This window comes from Ambystoma mexicanum, chromosome 4p, assembly GCF_040938575.1.
Source record: "Ambystoma mexicanum isolate Mex_15411 chromosome 4p, UKY_AmexF1_1, whole genome shotgun sequence".
NCBI classification, from domain to species: Eukaryota; Metazoa; Chordata; class Amphibia; order Caudata; family Ambystomatidae; genus Ambystoma; species Ambystoma mexicanum.
Window position 1 is genome coordinate 1141853839 of NC_090927.1, and position 20972 is coordinate 1141874810.

General features: G+C 49.0%; 1 protein-coding gene across 5 annotated transcripts in view; it reads right to left on the reverse strand.

The window, feature by feature from the left end:
* Positions 1-20972, reverse strand: part of UTRN (utrophin) — a 2010688-nt gene that overhangs the window by 1086290 nt on the left and 903426 nt on the right. For all 5 annotated transcript variants that reach the window (XM_069606729.1, XM_069606726.1, XM_069606725.1 and 2 more), the window contains one exon: positions 4075-4247. In XM_069606729.1, the coding sequence (XP_069462830.1) occupies positions 4075-4247 (173 nt within the window). The remainder of the gene's footprint in view (positions 1-4074; positions 4248-20972) is intronic.

The window sequence follows — 20972 nt, forward strand, 5'->3', positions numbered from 1 at the left end:
TACCCCCTATGTGTAGATACTCACGTAGCAGTCAAATGCTACCCTTTCCTCTCGAAATGGCTGGTGGCAGTGGTTTTACAATGAACCACCATGATTTTTCTCGACACCGGTAGCGTTAAATCGCGGAAGCCATGTCTTTCAAGATGGCGTCTGAGCCCCCTTTGTTTAAACAGGTCGCGGTCTTCTTTTTTCGGCATTTCTTTTTGGAAAGGTCCTTCTAGAGTGTCTCTGCGCGCCAAACCAGGTTTGGTCCCTTTGTTTCATCGTCTTTGGCGGGCTTCAAGACTGAAGTCCGCCTCTTGCGCCTGAGTATCTGAGGTGGGCAGGAAGTGAGGGAGGTGCCCGTGCTCCTAGGAGACCCGAATGCAGTCTGGCGTGATTGGCTGGCTGGCTGTCCGGCAAGGACAGCCACCCTGCTGGATGACTGACAGCTAGGCTGGAATGAATGGGAGAAACCAGCATAAAAGGCAAGGCTTTTTGGCTTGGAAGGCAGAGTCTACCAATGGACGAAGGAATCCAAAGAAGAACTTGGAAGAGACGCATTCTGCAACTCCTGGACCGTTGGTTTGACCGGTGAAGCCCTGCTGCTGTGCAGAAGCTCCAAATTAATCGACTAGAGAAGCCTGTAAGGACACTTCTCCCCTTGAGTTGGTGGGACCAATCAACTCGAAAGTAAGCCACCTGGACATCCTCTCGAAGCTGGTTGTATTTCCACTGCAGTTGCTGCTGGAAAATGAAGAGCCATTGAGAGGAACACCAGTTCTGGCGCGTTGCTTTTAAGTTTGCCAAGAGCTCCAGAAGATCCTCCGGACTCCCAGGAAACAGCACTGACCGAGCCTGAGCCATCGCAACAGAGTGCTGGACCCCAGATCTCCCCTGCTGATCTGTTTTCTCTCTCGGCACCGTTCACCTGGCCATCCTCTGCACCGGTCACCTGGACACCCTCTGTCCTCTGGGCACAGGTACCTGCTCACCCTGCCACCCTCCTGCACTGCCTCCTGGCTACCCCCTGCACTGCGGTCTGTATCTGTACCCATACAGTTCCCCACCCACTTCTCCTCTGCACTATCAGATATACCCTATCTGCTTAAACCAGCACTTGCTGGCTGCAGTACCACCTTTAATTATTTATTTTTATTTATTTTCTCCTGTTCTCTCCTCTGTTCCGCACTTTCCCTTCAATTCACGTACCCCTTTCCCCTTTCCCATGCACTTGCGCATTCTCAATGTCACTGGGCCTAGTAAGATCATTGTTTTTGTTCTCCCCTGTTCCCCTCCCTTTTGCCTAGTCGCGCTCTGAAATGCCTGTGTACAAGCGCGATATAAATAAAATATCAATATCAGATGCAAGGAAGGAAAGCCCATCTCAACAGCCAAGAGTCCACAGTGGTGCTATTTGCGGAGGCGCGAGGAGCTGAAACCACAAAGTGCCACTGAATAGAAGTTTCTGTCACTGACCGTCCCTTTGAAGTGCAGGTGTCCTCCAGACATCCTCCCTATTGTCCCCACGACTGAGGCCCAGGAACACCGAATCTGCAGAGCTGCACAGGAACAGAAGCCAGCCAAAGCCCTTTTCTTCTAACCCAAAGGTACTGTAAAAGTCTAAGAGAACTTACCCCTTGTTGTGTAACCTCACTTGTTCTCAGTGGACACTTGTCATGGATGCTTCTGTAGAGTTGCTAACAGCTTCCTTACCTCACAAGCCTAATCAGCTTGTGGCCCTACTTTGATTTCTTCTTTTCTTCAAAGACTTCTAAAACATTGTCCAAGACTTTAGCCTACCTGCAAGACAAGAATTGCTTCAGCTCACCTTGACTTTGACCTTGACTCACCTCAGCAACTCACCTTGACTTTTGTCAAATTGACTTTGGCCTGGCCAGGCTCCCTGAATATCTCTTCTTCCCTCTGACTCTGTGTTTAGCCCTCCTTCCAGGAAGGGGTTAACTTACTTTGCATTGGGGGTTACCAAAAGTGCTTACCTGCTTCAGAATATTTGTGAGATCTCTTGTTTTATTCTAATAATCTGTTTCTTTGACATACTCCTAAGTATTGCCCTAAATGCAAGAGTGATATATTAATGTCCACAGTGTCCTAGATATTGAAGACACCTGAGGGTGTAGGAAGTGTCTGTGTGCCATCCCAAATGGGTGTTTACTGATTTAGGGAAACAGAGTGTGTATTTTGGAGTGTATTTGTGTGTTACTATTACATTGCCCCTTCTGAAGAAGGCTTACTCAAACTGACTGTTAAATAAATTAATAATTGTTTAATCAAGAAACCTTGGTGTAAGAGTTTATTTGAATACTTGTCACTGTGACTCTCTGTGTAACTCCCCTACAGCTCACACTGACCCCTCTTGAGATAAGCCTGGCTGCTCAACATGCTACCAACCTGTGTAGTACAGACTTATAGCAAAGGTTGGGTTCCTATTGCCAGGAGGTCAGGGTTGGTGTGGTGCACCCAAAGGGTACTGCATACAATCTTGCCTAACATCATCAGATGAGGAATCCGCGGTAGAAAGACAATCCATTGAAATCACATTTCCATTCTCCCCCCCCTTCAGAGATCAATATTGTTCTCTCTCTCAGACTGTCACATTTCACAATAAACAAGAATATTTCACTTCTATTCAATTCACCTTCAGAGAGTGGTATCCACTCCTCCTTGCCTTATTGCAGTTCAATTGCAATCGATTTATTTTCAGAACGTTTTCCTTAGTACTCAGACGAGTTATTTGTGTTGTATAATACTCATCCATGATCCTGCCATGCATCCGCTGTCCCCAGTTGCCTTCGGTCTCACGATGAAACGTCTTTGGGGATCTTACGGTTATGGCGCCTGTTTGTTTCTCCACTGCACAACTGAGCCGACTTCCTCAGCATCTCTCTCATTTGCACGTTGCTCCTCCTCTCAGTTATTCTGAGTCTCAACTGGCAGCCGCTCGGTTTGTTGCAGCTTCCCAGTTGGAGTATCAGCGTAATTGCACGGGTCAGCTGCCCCCCACGATCCTCTCTCATTCATGTCACCACCAATTCTTGGGCCACATTTGGCTCGTCCCTTCTCACGCTCTCGGTTATGCAGGCTTCTCAGCGTTCTCTCTGCTGCTACCCAGCAGATTTGGATTTCACAAGTCCTGCGTTCTCTTGTGGCTCCACCTCTTCCCAGTTTCACGTTTCCTGGGACCTCGCCTGTTTGGAGATGCCTTTCCCTCGTTTCTCAACTCCCTTGTCACCTCATGCTTGATGAGTGTTCCTCTTTCAATCCACTCGTCTCAGTGGATTGGTTTCTTTTCTTTAAAGAGACAATTTCTCTTTCTTCGGAATAAATGCATATGTTATCTTCTTCGGCTCAGTCCTGATAGTTGACAGTGTTTGACGGACCCATATGTGTCATGTTCACTGGTGAAGGGAGTTCCTCACAGGAAAGGGAGTCCTTGTCCCCTAAGGGGGTGTATCTCCTGGTGATGTCCCACTTGCCTCTGCCCCTAAGGAGGACCCAAGGGAGGGTGTTGTGGAGTGAGCTCACCTACCGAGCCTCTCGCGGGGGGCTACGGGGGCTTTGGGGAGAATGGACGAATTCCCTCAATTTGTCACACTACCTAAAGGACAGTAATTAAGTAGACAAAATGCACTACTCAGAGGGCATGGATACAGACCATTAAGAGACTAGAATGACTGTTCAAATGTTACTCAATGCAAGACTGAATTCCTACCACTTTTAGCAACATTTCAGCCAATGGAAAATCTAGAGAGAATCAATGCATGCCATACCCAGGACAGTCCAGTCGATGGTCTTTACTTCAATTGGATGTCCCTTTTATAGCTCATCAAATGGCACGTAACCCAAATGAGTGGGTACAGAGGTTTAGGATTTACCCGCCAATATAAATCTGAAAAATGCCACGTCAAAAATCTTTTCCAACAGCTACGTATTTCATGAAGTACTGATGTTAACACCAAAATACATATTCTGTTCAATCCAACTCAATACTGAGCAGTACATCTAGGTTTACATAAAGGAATTACCACTATTATCAACATAACAGCAAAGAAAAACATGAAAACTTGGGCATACCTCTTGCGATCATTGTACAGTCGATTAATCCTATCCCATTCAGCTTCTAACTGGGTTAATGCATCTCCAATCTGAATAGCTTCAGGCCCAGATGCTTCCAGTGAGACATCCGGCTGTTTTTCGTGAATCACTGCAATCTGCTCTCCAAACTTCTCCAGTTGGTCCTTTACATTCTGCAAAGTAAGGAAAACACTAGAGTTAAAACTGCCAGATTGTGATTCTTTTGCTGGTTTTTATCAGCTAAGAACTGCAAAAAACAAACAAAAAAAGTATATATATGGGTATGAAGTGGGGGGAGAAACAAAGCAGTGCAAGGGTTTATTCCAGTTTTACTTCCCTCTAAAATGTATGCACTATACATACTGTTTATTATATACTTTCTATTACATACACATTATCGACCATTGAAAAACAGTGAGAGTTTTATAGTTTACGTAGTAGATTGACGGGAAAAGACATCAAACATTAGTGATCGCAAACAGAAAAATGAAATCAATGAAAATGTGTAGTTGATTGGTTCCAAAATCTTCAAAAATAGTTCCAAATAATTTTTGCATTTGTATAATATGCATTTTATTGAAGTGATCTTCATTAGGGTATTGAATTTATCAGCTGCCACGTTTCTTCACTCCATGTCAGTGATTGGCTTGCGTTGTTCCCCAAATGCTGAGGAAGCAGCCCCGAGATCTTTTAGCATCCTCTGGGCATCTTGGCTCTCGAGCATCGGTTAGGACTTTGGCTTAACTTAGATGCAGCTCATTATAATCTTCATTTAGCTGTTTTACATAATTAGAATTACATAAATCATTCACCTAGGATTTCACGAGTTATGAGCCAGCAAAATGTCAGGAAATAGTTATTTTGTAGAAGGAATACATATGATCCTAAGTATCACACTGAACAAGATGAAGGCATGCAAGAAGTAGTATGTTTTTACTAAGATGGTGAGAAAAAGAGTGGGAAGAACAGAGTGAAAGCAGCAACACCCAACCAGTAATTTGGAGCATTAGGAGGGATGAAATGGGATTGGCAAGAGTGTACATTGTACACAAAAATAAATATTTAAGTGGGAGAAATCTTGGAAATAAGCAAGACAGTAGTAATAGGAAATAAAGACTGACCACAGAGAACCCTTAGAAACAGGCAGCATTTCCATATGTTTTTATTAATTCACAGGGCGCGTATGGCCAAGCAGAGTACAATAAGAAACAGTACAAGAATTGTGATACAATGTGTGTACAGAGAAGACATTTAGAGATCAAGAAAGATTTTAGTGACGATTGGGATAAAAGAGGAGCTGTAGAAGAACGAATGAGCAGAGGAATAGAATTCCAGTGCTAAGGCGCAAGAAGTACAAAGGAGCAAACGCGTGATTGGACACAGTGTGGTTTAGGCATTGCTAAGAGGAAGAGAGTTTGAAAACAGAAGGGACGAGGAGGAAAATAAAAAGAAATAAGCCAACATAGGAAAGGAGGAGTTACTCCGTTGAGACTTGAAAATGATAAAACAAAAGTGAAAGAGGAGACCGGATTCAAAGGAAAAACAGGAGAGAAAAATAAAGAGCAGGCCAATAAGCAAGAAGGAGCAGTAAAAGTCAAGGGAAAAAAATAGATATGTAGAGGTTTTTGTAGCAGAGAAATAAAGTAGATGAATTTTATGAACATGAAAAGGAAAAAAGCGCAAGAGAATAGCAATGTGAGAACAGAATGTTAGGGATAATGCTAATAAATGTGCTAACTCCCTTCACCTTAGAGACCCCCAGCAACTTTGCTGGATTTTGAGGACTTCATTTTTTTACCTAGAAAGAGTGTGAGCCTTTTTTCCCCACTCTCATGTTTTTTGATGTGTGTTTTACTCTTTTGTTCTTTGATTGTGGAGTTTTAAGATAATGATAATGATGTGTTATTTATATAGCGCCTTAATCCAAAGCGCTTTACTGAGCACATATTTAAATACAATATCACCCAACCGAAATTGGTACTCATTTATCGACCGCGGAAGGATGAAAGGCTGAGTTGGCCTTGCCGGGATTTGAACCTGCAACCTGCAGTTCACGCTCAGATCACAGCAGCGAGCGATTAATCATCTTTTCATGTGTGTTACACAGCACCCTCAGTGCAGTGACACAGGGATGTATTTTAGACTTCCCAAAGGTTTAAATACCTTCTCTTGGATAAACTACTGTTTCTCAGAGAATGTAAGGTTAAATTGACTTTACTAGTCTTTTTAAATTCCTAGACCCAGCACACACTATCTGCTGATAGAATGCTGGAGGGCTTACCTCGTATCCCCTGTGTCTAGAAAGTCAAGTAGCAGCCAAATGCCACCCTTTCCTATCGAAATGGCTGGTGGAAGCGGTTTTACAACAAACTACCATGATTTTTCCCGACCGTGAACACCGGTAGCTAGAAATCGCGGGAGCCATGTTTTTCAAGATGGCACCTTAAGCCCCTTTTTTTTTAAACGGGTTCCGGTCTTCTTTTTTTGCCATTTCTTTTTGGAAATGTCCTTCTATTGTTTGTCTCTGCGCGCCAAACCAGGTTTGGTCCCTTTGGTTGTATGCCTTTGGCGGGCTTCAGGACTGAAGACCGCCTCTGGCGTCTGAGTGTCTGAGGTGGGCAGGAAGTGACGGAGGTGCCCAAAACCCCCTGTGCTTAGTCTCCAAGGAGACCCAAATGCACTCTGGCTTGATTGGCTGGCTGACTGACTGGCAAGGACAGCCACCCTGCTGGATGAGTGACAGCTAGGCTGGAATGAAAGGGAGAGAACTGTTTAAAAGGCGAGCCTCCAGGACTGGAAAGGAGAGTCGACCACTGGAACGAAAGAACCGAAGACGAGCTGGAAGAGGACGGCTGCTGCAACTCCTGGACCGTTGGTTTGCCCGGTGAAGCCCTGCTGCAGGTCCGAATTGCCAAGTTCATCTCGACAGATAAGCCCCTTCAAGGACGACTTGCTCCTTTGAGTTGGTGGGACCAATCAACTCGTAAGCCATTCTCAAGGCTGGCTAGGATTAACCAGGGAGAGGGACACCAGCTTGTGCGCTTAAATCTACAGCTACTGGAACTGAAGTGACTCCATCTTGTTTGCTTTTTCGACAATCATGTGCAGTGCAGGAGTCCCCGACGTACTCCCTCTTGTCCCCACGACTGAAGCTCAGGAACAGTGAGAATTGCAGCACCTGCCAGGAACCAACGTCTTCAGCTGCATTTTGTTCTTCATACCAAAGGTACTGTGCCAACCCGATTGAGAGAACACCACTCTCGCTGTGAAAGTTCGTGAAACTTTCCCAATTTGCAGGCCTAATCAGCTTGTGACCCGACACATGATTCTTTCTCGCCTAAACTACTTCTAAGAACTTTCGCAAAGACTTTACCGTTTGATACCAGAACTGCTCTTTCCTATCCAGAACACTAGCCCATTGACTTTGGCCTGGCCTATTGACTTGAATTGAACTCTTCTGTTGAAATGAAACTATTTGCACTGTCTAATAAGTATATGTGATCTATTTTACTTACCTTGTGCCTTTTGTGGGAGAGGGCACTAGAGGGCCAACCAAGATGGCCGCCTTGGTCTAGGCTCCCACTCAGCCCCGAATCAATCCTTGCTGTTCCCGGTGATACTGCAAATCCTATCCCCGATCCTTGACTATCTGCTCGCCCCAGCTACCAACCTACGAAAACAGGGGCAAAATCGGCCTTTTTGTAACAGCAAACGACCCACGCGGCCTGGAGGCCGAGCTGCGTGTTACAGGCCTGCCAAGCGCCGGCCCGCCGCGGCCGCTGCCGCCCCCTGTAGAGGCCCGATAGCTCCGGATGCGGTGACCCAGTGAGTACGACTGGAGTGTTGGGAAAGAGGCGTCCACCAGCAGATCGGCAGAGGATCCTGCCCCCCCTTGTCCATCTGGGACCAGGGGATGATACGAGGCCTTGGCGACACAGCCGCTCGAAAGACGGGACCGCCAGCGACCGAGGCGACTGGGCGAGAGGCAGGTTGCCGCTTCTCCCCCCTTTTCCCCCCCAGCAACCATCCAGCCTGCTCCGGACTCCGGCTCGACATCAACAGGATCGAGGACGGGGGCACGTCGAGGGACCCAACAGCGGTATATACGCAGATCATCGAAGTAATTTTCATCGCCACTTTTTCATCGACCAAAACTCTTTTTTAAAAATATTTTTGGTGGGGTGTTTTTTTGGGGTTGGGGTAAGATTATATAAGTAAGGGATGGGGTCTGAGGGGGGAACCCCCCCTTGAAATAAAAAAAAAAAAGTTTTGGTCGATGAAAAAATGGCGATGAAAAGTCCCACGATGAAAAGTACTTCGACGATATAACATAGAACCCCCAAGAGCACCGAGACACCCGAGGAGTGCCCGACTGCCTTGGGGGAGAGGGAGGGAGGTCGCGTTGCTCCTTGAACGAAGCCGGCACGAACGCGGGCCTCCCCCCCGCGTGCAGATAAACACACAGGGCTTGACACACACGTCCTTCCTTGCTGCCGTTCTCTTGGCTACGGCCCCGCGCTGGCGGCCCGATTGCCCCCGACACCCCAGAGGATAACAACGCCATAGAATAGCGAAGCCAGCCATACCACAAGAGGATTGGATCCCACCCTTCTCATCACACTTGCAACAGCTGAAGGCCGTTTAGCTTCCTCCTGCACAAAAAGCAACCAGCGGTCGTCTTCTCAAAGCAGTTTTCTACCAAACACCTTCCCCACAGCCCTCCACTGCATCGCTCCCCTCCTCCCTGAAGGAAGAGGAAGCCGGTAAAGCCTTGTTCGTACAGTTCGTGCTCCGTCACCCATTCCAAGTAAAGTAAGAACAGATCCTGACAAAGAGTCCACCCTTCACAACAACGGCGGACCTCCGCCCTACAAGACTACAAGTCCACCGATCACAACGAACAGCCCTGCCCAGAGAAGGGTCCCCAGAGTGCCCTAGGCGTAACAGTCCAACCGCCGGACCCAGCAGACATAGCCAAATCCGCAGTCACGATGGGGAAAAATGACAAATCCCAGTGGAAACTGAACTTTGAAAGTGGCTCTACCCCAAAAGCGCCCCTCCATCAGGAGGACCAGGCCTCATCGTCAGTCTGCACACACCAGGAAGAAACATTCGATAACCCATTCGAGATCAAAGAAATCCTCCTAGACTTGAAAGTTGGCATTGGCAGCCTGAACAATAAAATGGATGGTTTAGCCTCTAAAGTCGACCTCCTGCAACATTGTATGGACTCCCACGCTGAACGCATGAACGATGTTGAGCAGAGAGTATCTAATCTTGATGTTAACTCAACAACCCTTGCCAATAAAGTCTCACAACTGGAATCTCAAATGAAAACAACTACTGCCAAGTGTGAGGATCTAGAAGGCTGTTCAAGAAGGAATAACCTACGGATAGTTGGGGTGAGAGACCACCAAACGCAGGAGAAAATGGAAGACTACGTGGAGTCCCTTTGCATAGCCCTCTTCGGCTGAGATGCACAATCTCAACTTTTCATAATAAAGAGGGCACATAGGGTACCTTCGACCAGACCTGCTCCAGGCTCGCCACCCAGGCCAATCATAGCGAGGCTGATTAACTATAGAGATCGGGACACCATCCTCCATCTGGCCAGAGAGAAAGGTGAACTACTCCATGAGGGGGACAAAATACATTTCTATACCTTGTGCCTTTTGCTCCCTTCTAATAACAACTGCCATTTGGCTCCTATTTCAGGGGTGCTCAAACTGCCGTAGAACCTTAGAATTTTGTATTGAAGTGTATTGGTTTGCAAGCCCTCAGGAGGGTCCTTGCCCGCCAATCTAAAGCATTCAGAAATAGTGAGGATGGTCCACCTAGACCAGGTCTGTTTAGAAACAGCCTGGCCTAGCTTGTGCCCTGCATACCCCACAAAGAGCTGGTCGTCCACTCTCACCTCAGACATTCTGGAAATATAAAAGTATAAAAGCTTAATGCTGTCCTAGGGTCCCACCTATGAAGACTTTCCTCATCCTTACTAGGATGTGGAGGAGGATAGAAGGCAGGTAGCACCATTTTCTGACTTTAGTGAAAGTACGAAGACATGCATTACTTACAGTAATAGCATTTCTGATGATTGTATCTGCTTAGATTCACATGCTGTGCATATGGTTCGACATCCAGTGGCAACCGCAGAGTATTGCATCTGGTCTTTCGGGGACCGAAAGAGGACGTCGGCATAGGCGTGTCTACCACTATCCCTATCGTGACGTGAAGTGTAGTGTAGTGTATCCAAAATCCCTCACGCGCCGAGGTCCCTCCGATTGTATTTTTTCTGCCATGAGGGAGCCCAAGGCTATTGTGAGTGAGTACATGAAGAAGAGAGAAGTAGTAAGACGTCTATGTTCCTTCCACCCCGAGCTGGGAGGTAGGGAGGGCGCATGTGAATCTAAGCAGATACAATCATCAGAAATTCTATTACGGTAAGTAATGCATGTCTTCTGATGCGTGTTAATCTGCTTAGAATCACATGCTGTGCATAGACTAGCGAGCAGTACCCACAGTTGGAGGTGGGTTGTGAGAAGGAACAGTGGAGAAAAGAGGTCTTAGTACTGCTTGTCCCACCTGAGAATCAGACGTAGAATGAGTGTCTAGGCAATAGTGTTTTGTAAAGGTGTGTACAGAACTCCAGGTTGCCGCTTTGCAAATGGACTCTAGGGGAACGTTTGCAATGAATGCTATGGAAGCCCCAGTGCCCCGAGTAGAGTGTGCTCTAGGCTTGAAGGACAGTTCTCTCTTAGCAAGAGCATAACATAGTGTGATGCATTTAACAATCCAGCTTGAGATAGCCGATATAGACAGGATCCCGTTCTCTGCCAGCTGCTGTTTGTTTTCCAGGTAGAACATGACTGCCCTGCACACATCTAGCGTGTGTAGACTTCTTTCGGCCATGCTAGTGGGATTCTGGAAAAAGGTAGGAAGTTCAATCAATTGATTCACATGGAACTTCGACATGAATTTAGGCGCGAATCTGGGATGTGTGCGCAGAACTACCTTATCCCTGTGGATTGTAACAAAGGCGTCTAGAACAGAAAGGGCCTGTAGTTCACTAACCCTTCTGATAGAAGTCATAGCCACTAGGAAGGCTGTCTTATAAGTAAGGTCTTTTAGACTTGCTTTATGCATTGGCTCAAAGGGAGACCCAATGAGCCTGGTTAAATCCATATTTAGATCCCATCCAGGAGCTGGGTGAGAAATGGGAGGATACATTATTTTAGCCCCTTCCATAAAGGCCGCAATCACCGGTATCTTCCACCACAACACCTTTTGTTGTGACGTGGTGTAGGCTGAAAGAGTAGCCAGATGAACTTTTAGGAAATTGAAGACCAACCCTGTGTCCAACAAATGGGTTAGGTAAAGTACAATGTGTGTGCGTGAGCAATTGATGGGATTGACGCCCTTGGTATTACACCAGATACCAAAACGTTTCCATTTGCTGGCATAGCAATAACGGGTGTTAGGTTTTCTAGCTTCTGTGAAAATGTCCATGCACCTCAGAGGGAGCTGTAGGTGTCCAAACTCTATGACCTCATGAGCCAGGCTGCTAAGTTCAGAGTTTGTGGGCAAGGGTCTAGAGTCTCCCCCCTGTCCTGAGACAACATGTTGTACGGACAGGGTAATTTTACTAGTGGGGAGAGGGCCATTCCTATCAGATGAGCGAACCAGGGTTGGCAGGCCCACATGGGGGCCACCAGTATCACGGTAACTGGTTCCTGGTGCATCTTGTGCACTATTTTGTTGAGAAGGAGAGTCGGGGGGGAAAAGCGTAGATAAATTTCCCCGACCATGTTATCCAGAGACCGTTCCCCCCTGGAGCGGTTCTGGGGGTACCTGGAGGCGTAGTCTTGGCACTGGGCGTTTACCCGAGTTGCGAACAGATCGATCTCTGGGAAGCCCCATTCTGCGAAGACATTGGATACGATGTCTTCGTGCAGACGCCATTCGTATTCTACGGGCAGAGGGAAATCTCTGTTGAGCACGTCTGCCAGAAGAATGAGTTCCCCTGGAACATGTTGGGACAACAGAAACATCTTGTGTTTGAGAGCCCATATCCAAATGTTTTGGGACAGCTTGGATATCCCTGGAGAGTGAGTGCCCCCCTGTTTGTTCAGGTAATACATGGCTGTAGTGCAGTCTGTTAGAATCAGCACTGTCTTCCCTTGTAGTTGCATCTGAAAAGGCTTTAATGTCATGGTGCGTGCTCCAAAACCCCTGGAACTGTTGTACCCACCCCAGTCACTGACACCTAAAAGGGCTTATCAAGCCCCAAAGGAGTGCTCCAGAAACTCCCGGACCCGTTGGTGCCAGGCTCATAAGGTGGGTTGAACTGCATGGGACTACTTAATCAGCCTAGTGAGGCTGAGCCTTTCTGCATACCCAGGGTGTGGCTGAGGGACTACTTTACCTGAAAGGCAGGGTGTGCTAAAGGGGACTACTTTACCTGGAACTACTTGCAAGGCTATACACGCTTCGCGTTATTCTGCACTCCTGCAGCGTAACGCTCAGCGTGTCTGCACTGTCCTCGAACTTCTACAGCCACGGCCGTTCCGAGATTTCCATCCATCAGTGCCTGAAAGAAGAAAGAGAACAGGAGTTATTACAGCAACAAAGGCCTTACCTGCAGTTATCATCAGTCGGGCCTTCAGCTGATCCTCGGATCGCCGTCCTTTTCCGGGAAGAAGGCATCCGCGCAGGCATCCAATACTCACCCGGGGGTCTGCATTCCTCCGGAATACCTTGGAGCGGTTCTTCCATTCGCCATCCTGGAGCCGCGCCGCGCCTGCACAGAAAGAAAAGAGACAGCAGGTTAGTCACGCATGAAAAACGAACAGTTATTCATACATGCAGCGCCTCTCACTCGCGTTAACGCTCACCTGCAGGAAACCTGCTCAGCATTCTAGGAAGAGTCAATTCTTCATCCAACCTACGCACGAGACCGCACCTGAAAGAAAAGACAAAACACGTTTAAACCTTGGACAATAAAAACGTTGAGCATCTATACATTGGTATAGAGACTTACCTGATAAATCCAGATATTCCAGACTCTGCAACAGCCACTGGACCAGTGAAGTAACTGGGTCCAGGGAAAAACTGTACTTACTGCGCCCCTGCTAAGAGTCAAGCAGGACGGAGAGCCAGCCTCACAAAACTTCAAGGTGAGACAGGAGAAGAGCTGGGCATCAGGAGGTTGAAGGAGGTGGGACCTATCCAGCCCCACTCAATTGCTAATATCTTGTTTCAACGCTGCAGACAAACTCCTCCCGGGGTGATAACAAGGGAAAGGACATCATTCAAGCAGTGCTTCGCCAGTGCAGACATTTGTACGGCTACGTGCTACGCTCCCGTGGAGACCAGGTGAGCGTAACATTTAATGCCCTGAACACCTAATAGCTCCAGTAAGTTTATATGTTTGTACGCTACTTGTGGGGACCACACTTCATGTGCCGTCTGCTGAAGCAGGTGAGCCACCCCCCACCCCGTGAGAGATGCGTCTATCGTGAGAGTGGCTTCCACTGCAGGGGTGGTGAAGGTTTTCCCCTTCAGAAGGTTTTCCCTTGACCACCACTGCAGAGAGAGAATGAGGGCTGGCGAGACAAATACCAGATCTTCCCATTGTCCGCTGGCCTGACACCATTGGCTGTTGAGCCACTCTTGCAAGGGACGCATGCGCAGCCGCGTGTGGGGAACCAAGTATATGCATGACGCCATCATCCTTAGAAAACGCATGGCTTTGCGCACCATCACCTCCCGACTGGCTACATATTGAGGGATCTGAAAAAGCATGTTCTGAACCCTATCGTTAGAGGGGAAGACGAGGCAGTCTTTCATCCGGATTAGAGCCCCCAGAAATTGTTTTACTTGGCTGGGGACTAGACTGGATTTTTTCACGTTGATGGAGAATACCAGACTGAACAGAAGGACTACGGTCCTTTGGGTGTTCAAAAAACATGTGTAGTACGAGTCCCATGTTATGAGCCAGTCGAGGTAAGGGTAAACCGGGATGGATAGCCTGCGCAGGTGTGCTGCTACTGCCAGTACCTTAGGTAAACACCCTTGGCGCCAAGGCGATGCCGTAGGGGAGCACTTTGAATTGGTAATGCCTGTCCTCTACCATGAACCTTAGATATTTCCTGTGCGCTGGCAACATTGAAATATTAAAGTATGCATCTTTCATGTCCAATGTTGCCATGTAGTCCCCCTTTCAACAGTGGGATCACCTCCTGTAGCGTTACCATGCAAAACTTTTGACGTTTTATGAACTTGTTCGCTGGGCGTAGGTCTAGAACATGGCGCATGGTGAGGTTGATTTTGGGTACAAGGAAGTACAGTGAATAAATACCCTTGTTTACCTGAAGAATAGGGACGGCTTCTATGGTGTCCTTTCCCAGCAGCCCTCCCACCTCTTGATTCAGGATCTCCAGATGTTCCGGTGAAAGGCGCAGTGAACGCGGTGGTCTGAATCCTGAGGTCGGGTGAATTCCACGCAGTACCCGTGGGCAACCGTCTTTATGACCCACTGGTCTGAAGTTATCCCCTCCCATGCCGTGAGGAAAGATGTTAAGCGCCCCCCGAATGGGGTGACATGGGAGGGGACCTGGATATGATGGTCATTTCTGACCAGAGGCTGCGGCTCTCTAGTATTGGGGCCTCTACCTCTGGCTTTGTCGCGTCTCTGACCCCTTGGTGGGTAGTATGCGGGGCTTCCTGAAGTTTGTCCAGCATTACAGTTTCCTGTGCCATAGTTGTTCTGACTTGCACAGGACTGCCCTCGAAAGGACCGACGAGCATTACCTCCTCTCTGGGGGGGAAGGTCTTTGAGTAATTTGTTGCAGGGACTTAAGAGTCTCATGCACTTTTTTGGCTGTTCCTAGCGCCTCATCGACCGCTTTCCGAAGAGGTTAGTTTCTTCAATGGGTTTATTGATGAGTGGCCTGTGTTTCAGGCTTAAACCCTGAGGTACGAAGCCAAGCGTGTCTTTTAAGTAGGGTTCCTGTGCCAGAGACCTGCCTGGTGTTGCAGCCATGTCCAGAGTGTTCTTTATCACATTCAGGTTCACTTGCCTGCCTTTGGCCACAATAGTGAGAAGTTTGGACCTGATGGGCTCTGGGACCTCCTAGAGACCTTCCTGTACTAGGTTCCTTTGACCGTCAGTATAACTCGCCAGCAGCATAGTGTTATTCGCTATGCACGTGGTATATGCGGCAGTCGAGATAACCCGCTTACCTAAGGCATATAACATCTTGGATTCACTATCAGGAGGCGCCTCCCCCATAGCAAAGGGTACTCCTGCCCGTTTCCGGGTGGTAGTCACTACCAGGGAATCGGGTGTGGCATGCCCTTTAATGTATTGAGGGTCCGAAGAAGCTGGCCTAAATAACGTTTCTACTCTTGGGTTCACTGCCTGGGTTTGAGCTGGTGACACCAGGGAGGGGGCCAATCTTCTCTTAAAAGAATTAAGGAGGGGAATGGCCTGACTAGAGGGCGGTTTCTCCTTGAGAATGTCTTCTATGAAGTCCTGCTCGCCTCTTGAGTAGTGATTTAAAAGTAATCTGTTGCCTGTCTTAACATGGCATTGAAGGCCATTTGGTCATCTACAGGTGAATGTCCTGATAAGTATCCATTTGAATGTCTTCATGATGGACGGAAACCGAAGGCTGATCCTCTTGCAACTCTGAAGCAGATTAAGGATTAGGCTCTCCACGAGATCTTTTCGGGGAAGGATGGTCAGAAAAATAAATAATTTTCTTAAGACGATCCATGCACCCTTCAGATTTCTCCCTTGTCCACTTAGAGGACCTAGAAGGGCCTACAGGTGGAAAAACGGCGTCTTCTGCCTCTTGACGCCGAAATTTGTCACTCAGGGTGTTAGAAAGAGGCTCTTGACTGTCCTCCATAGTTATCGCGAGAATCGGGACACCATGGTGTATCTATAGATTTGTCCGTGGCCTGCCCCATGTTTTTCGACGGAATAGGTATAAGCCCAAACGCTGAAGTAATTCTAGCGATACTGTGTTCGATTTCCGCCGACTCCGCGTGAAATAGTGGTTCCGAAGGTCTTTCGGTAGGGGGCCTAGCGGTAAGTTTTTCTCCTTGAGGCCTCGTCGTAGTTTTTGGGCCTAGCGGGCCTTTTGGGACCGTCGAAATTTCGCGCTTCGACGTGTAAACTTGATTTAGGGGTAGCGCCGTGGTTTGTTTTGGGATGCCCAGTCGTCAAACGCTGCTGTGGATGCGGGGAAGGCTTTGGATCTGAACGATCCAAGGAATCCGGCGAAAGTTTCGACGGCCCTGCTGACGCTTTCACCTTTTTCGACGTACCCGTCGAAATAGGTAGAGGGGTTGTGTGTTTAGTGTAATGTCTTTGTACGCCCCTGTCGCTGGGTCTTGTCCTTTAAGCGAGACCAGAGTCAGGCCTTGAAAGGTCGGGGACGGGCGTGGCAGACCTAGAAGTGTCAGCCTCAAGGTCTATCACATCCGCAACAGATATTTGGTCATCAGAGGTGCCTCCGTCACTTTCGGCGGGGTGGCGGTGGGGGAGGAGGGCTCCGCCCGTGACATACTGTACGCGGCCCACCGCTTTACACAGCCCTCCTTAAGGGTTTTAGGCCAAAGGAGTTTACAAGCCGCACACTACTTCTCGACGTGATCTAAGGTGAGACAGGAGTTGCATGTCCTGTGCTCGTCCTTCCACGGATATCTGACCCTACACTTCTGGCAGAAGCTAAAAGGAGTCCTTTTCATAGCAAAAGGACAAGATGACCAGACCTATAGGGTAAAGAGGGGGAAAGAGGAAAGACATAACGGAAATATGGCCACGCCGACCCCACTCTCACTACTGTAAAGGCCGGCCAGAGGGCCCGGCCAAATGGATGCTTCAAGCGCCGGATCTTAGGCGCCAAAATCCAACGCCATAGACAAGTCCCCCGTAGTCTTCGTCGAAGTTGTTCTTGCCGTCGAAATGACTTACGGGGAAATTACCGACAAATCGGTTTAGGATAAACAATGGCCCTCATCACAATGTTGGCGCTCCGGTAAGAGCGGCACCGGTAAGGCAATACCGGCATCCATTACCGGTCCGGCATATAATGACCTTAGGTGCCGTAGCCACCGGCATCTTGAAGGACCCGCTATGGCTGTGTACCACCGTACCGGCATGCACGCATATGGGGAGGCCTAAATACCGGCATCCCACAAAGAAGGGGAACACCACGAGTCGCACGGACATGTACATACCGGCATTGAGAAGCCGGTAAGAAGGGCCACCAGGATGCCGGCAATACCGGCATCACGGACCACCCTTAAACAGCAAACTGCTGTGTAACCAAGAGACACAGGTGCACACAATCAGCACAGGTGGATGCAATGGAGTCTGGGACAGCACAAAAGGAGCACACCCACACACCACACCCCTTTCCAAGACAAAATGCTACCACTTGCACTTGCCATACTGGGGCTGGAGGACATGCCTGCACTGCTACTCCTTGAGCAGGCAGTACAACAGGCAACACAAAGGAGACGCAGGAGGAGAAGGAGAGTGAGACAGGCCTAGCAAATTCCACCAGTGCAGGTAGTCGTTGCCCGCAGACAGCCATCAATTCAGCGTATAAGGGCCAATCCATTTGATTTAACCCCAGCACAGACCCACACCCTGTATCAGCTGGACAGGGACACCATCACAAACATAGTACAATTAATACAGGATGACTTGGTCAGCCTGATCAACATCCGCACAGCCATCCCCCCCTCTGCTGAAGGTGGCATCAGTGCTCCACTTCCTGGCCACTGGCACTTACCAACACACAGTGGGCCAAATGCATGGCATGTCGCAATCATGCTTCTCTGTTGTGTTAAACCAAGTGCTGGATGCACTACTGAAGCATGCAAGTGCCCACATTTCCCTACCAAGGACACCACAGGAGGCAAATGCCACCAAAATAGCATTCTTGCACTGGCAGGCATGCCAAATGTAATTGGTGCACTCGACTGTACCCATGTAGAGTTGGTAGTCCCACATGCTGTGGAGGCGGTGTATCGCAATCGGAAGCTATACCATTCAGTCAATGTACAGATGGTGTGTGATGCCAGCCACATCATAACACATTGCTGTGCCAGATACCCAGGATCCACGCATGATGCCATGGTGCTGCAGAACTCCTCACTACCCCGCTACATGGAAGGAGACATCGTACGAAATGGCTGGCTGTTGGGTGAGTCTGCGCCCGGGGCCCTGGGGTCAGATGGATTCGGGGGGGGAGTTCATGCATATGCAAGGAGAATGTTCTCTGGGCCATGGGGTCAGATGGATTGGGGGGATTCATGCATATGCAAGGGGAATGTCCTCTGGGCCATGGGGTCAGATGGGATGGGGGGGGGGGGTTATGCATATGCAAGGGGAATGTCCTCTGGGCCATGGGGTCAGATGGATTGGGTGAATGGAAGTTACTCAAGTCACACCCCCACACACAGCCCTTACATATGCATGCAAAATGCACCCAGCCAAGACATACATTGGGTGGCCTGGTGGTTCCATAGACTAGGACCCTGGAACGTATTTGTCACACAAGGCTCTTTCTATGGATTGGCATGCACTGTACAGGGCTAACATTCATGTGGATGTGGCTGCAAATGACGGAATTGTGCATTTGAATTTGAATGATGTACAGGCTGAGCGTACCTGTCAACTGTGTCTCTTCCTCACACATAGCTCCTTCTGCTCCAATGTAGGTGATGCTGGATACCCCCTGAAGCCGTGGCTACTCACGCCTGTCAGGAACCCACAGAACAGGCACGAGGAGGACTTCAATCGTGCACATACACATACACGTATGGTCATTGAGCAGACGTTTGGCCTTTTGAAGGCACGGTTCCGCTGCATCAGCAGGTCGGGAGGGGCACTCATACGGGCCTGAGAAGGTGGGCAAGATCATCACGGCATGTGCAATGCTGCATAACATGTGCATTCGGCGGAACATACCCCTGCCACGGAGCTGCCACCACCTGGTGACGTAGGAGGAGACGTAGGACGTGATGTATTTTGATGCAGTGGGTGCCATGGGTTGTGAACAGTGGGCACTGGGAGTGTGGGCACATGTACACGAATCAGCATGAAGCAATACATTGACATACAAATAATAATCAATGTCCACTCATTTGATGTTTGCTACACAACTGGTGTATTAGTGAAGAAATTAGTACAACGTGATTCAACAATCCACAGCCCCACCTCCCCCACCCTACTTCCAAGCCCCCAAACACCCCAGAACTACACACTACACCCACCACCTCCCCCTAACGCCCAAAGTCAACTATGGCACGACATGTGTCTGGATGAATAGGCAATGTGAATCTGCAGGGTGGCCCAGCTACTGTTGAGCCCCCTTTGAAGGTGGGGGTTGGTTCTCTGCGCGGCGGGAACTCCGCAGTGACCTGCGCATGGGGCTGGTCTGCCTCGAACTCGCTGGCGTGGATGATGCGGATGACCCAGATGGTTGTGATCCCTGGGGCAGGATTTGCTGTTGGGCCATGCTGTCAGCAATCCTGGTCAGGATCTGACAAGGCATTGAAGCCATCACGCACTTGCTGTGCACTTGAGTTAATGGCCTTGATTACGGCCGCAGTGCTGTCCTGGATGGCACAGCGTGTTGTCACTCCTTCGTCAAGGTACTTTTGCGCATAGGCCTGCATGGACTCCTGCCGGGCCTCCATCCTGGAGAGACGTCCCTCTAGGTCCCGTATGGCAGTGTGGGTGGTGTTCTGTGGGTGATGTGGTGGCACATCATGTATAATGGGGCTGTGCGTGGCCGGAGACCACTCTCCATGGCTGCCCTGGTCGGATGAGTCCTGCCGAGGTGTGTCCTGCGGGGTGGCCAGTGGGCTTGGTGTGTGCACTACAGTGTCTGAGTGGACAAGTCCTGCATCACCCTCATTGTCCGGCTCAGCTACCTCATCCACGCTATGATCTGCCGATGCAGGCATCTCGCCAATTGTGCTGGCAGCAGCAGAATGTGTGCCTTCCTCCATGCCTGCTGTGTCCTCAACCAGTGTGGATGGTGTGACCATGGATGCAGGTGCAGGTGTCAGCTTGTCCTGTGTGCTCGTCTGTGGTGCTGTTTTTACACCGGTTCTTGGCCCGCTTCCCGCTTGGCCCATCCTTGGTCCACTTGAGGTTGATGGACCTGTGCCATCAGATTGCCTCCTAGGCCTTTTGGCTGGTGTTGTGCATTGTGCACTCCCTTGCGCTTCGTCACTGTCAGCATTCGTACCTGTGGGGGACAAAGAGTGGCAGGACATCAGTGATTGTTCCGCTTGCATTGTGCATGCATTAGTCATTGGCCATATGGCGCCATGTGATCAGTTGCATTTGTGGCTTTGTAGGAGACTGTGTACATGCAATGTTGAAGAGTGGATTTTGATAGCGTAGTCGTGTCCACATGTACGCATTGTTGGGTGCAGTTGGGCATTGATGTGTTTTGGGAGGGTCGTCCTGGGTGGCACATGCCCATAAAATGCGTCTTGTGTGTGTATTCGTGTATGACCACAACATGCATTGGGATGGGATGGTGGTAAACCCAGAATGTGTACATGGATATGTGTAGGTGTGCATGATGGCCCATTTGTTGGCTGGTGAAGCAGCCACATTTGGGGGAGGATGATTTTGATTATTTTTACTGTTTCAGTAGGGACACTCACCTTCATCTGCCGATGTTGGCACGCCAAACTCTGCTTCACCGACTCCTTCGATGGACTCCACGTCTATGATGGAGCTGCAGGTCTCCTCCCATCTGGCCAATTTCAGTGGGGAGTGTGGTCCTCCTTCTGTTGCCAGTCTCTGGCTCCGATTAGCCGACAATATGTGCCGGACTCTCAGCCTGAGGTCGTCCCAA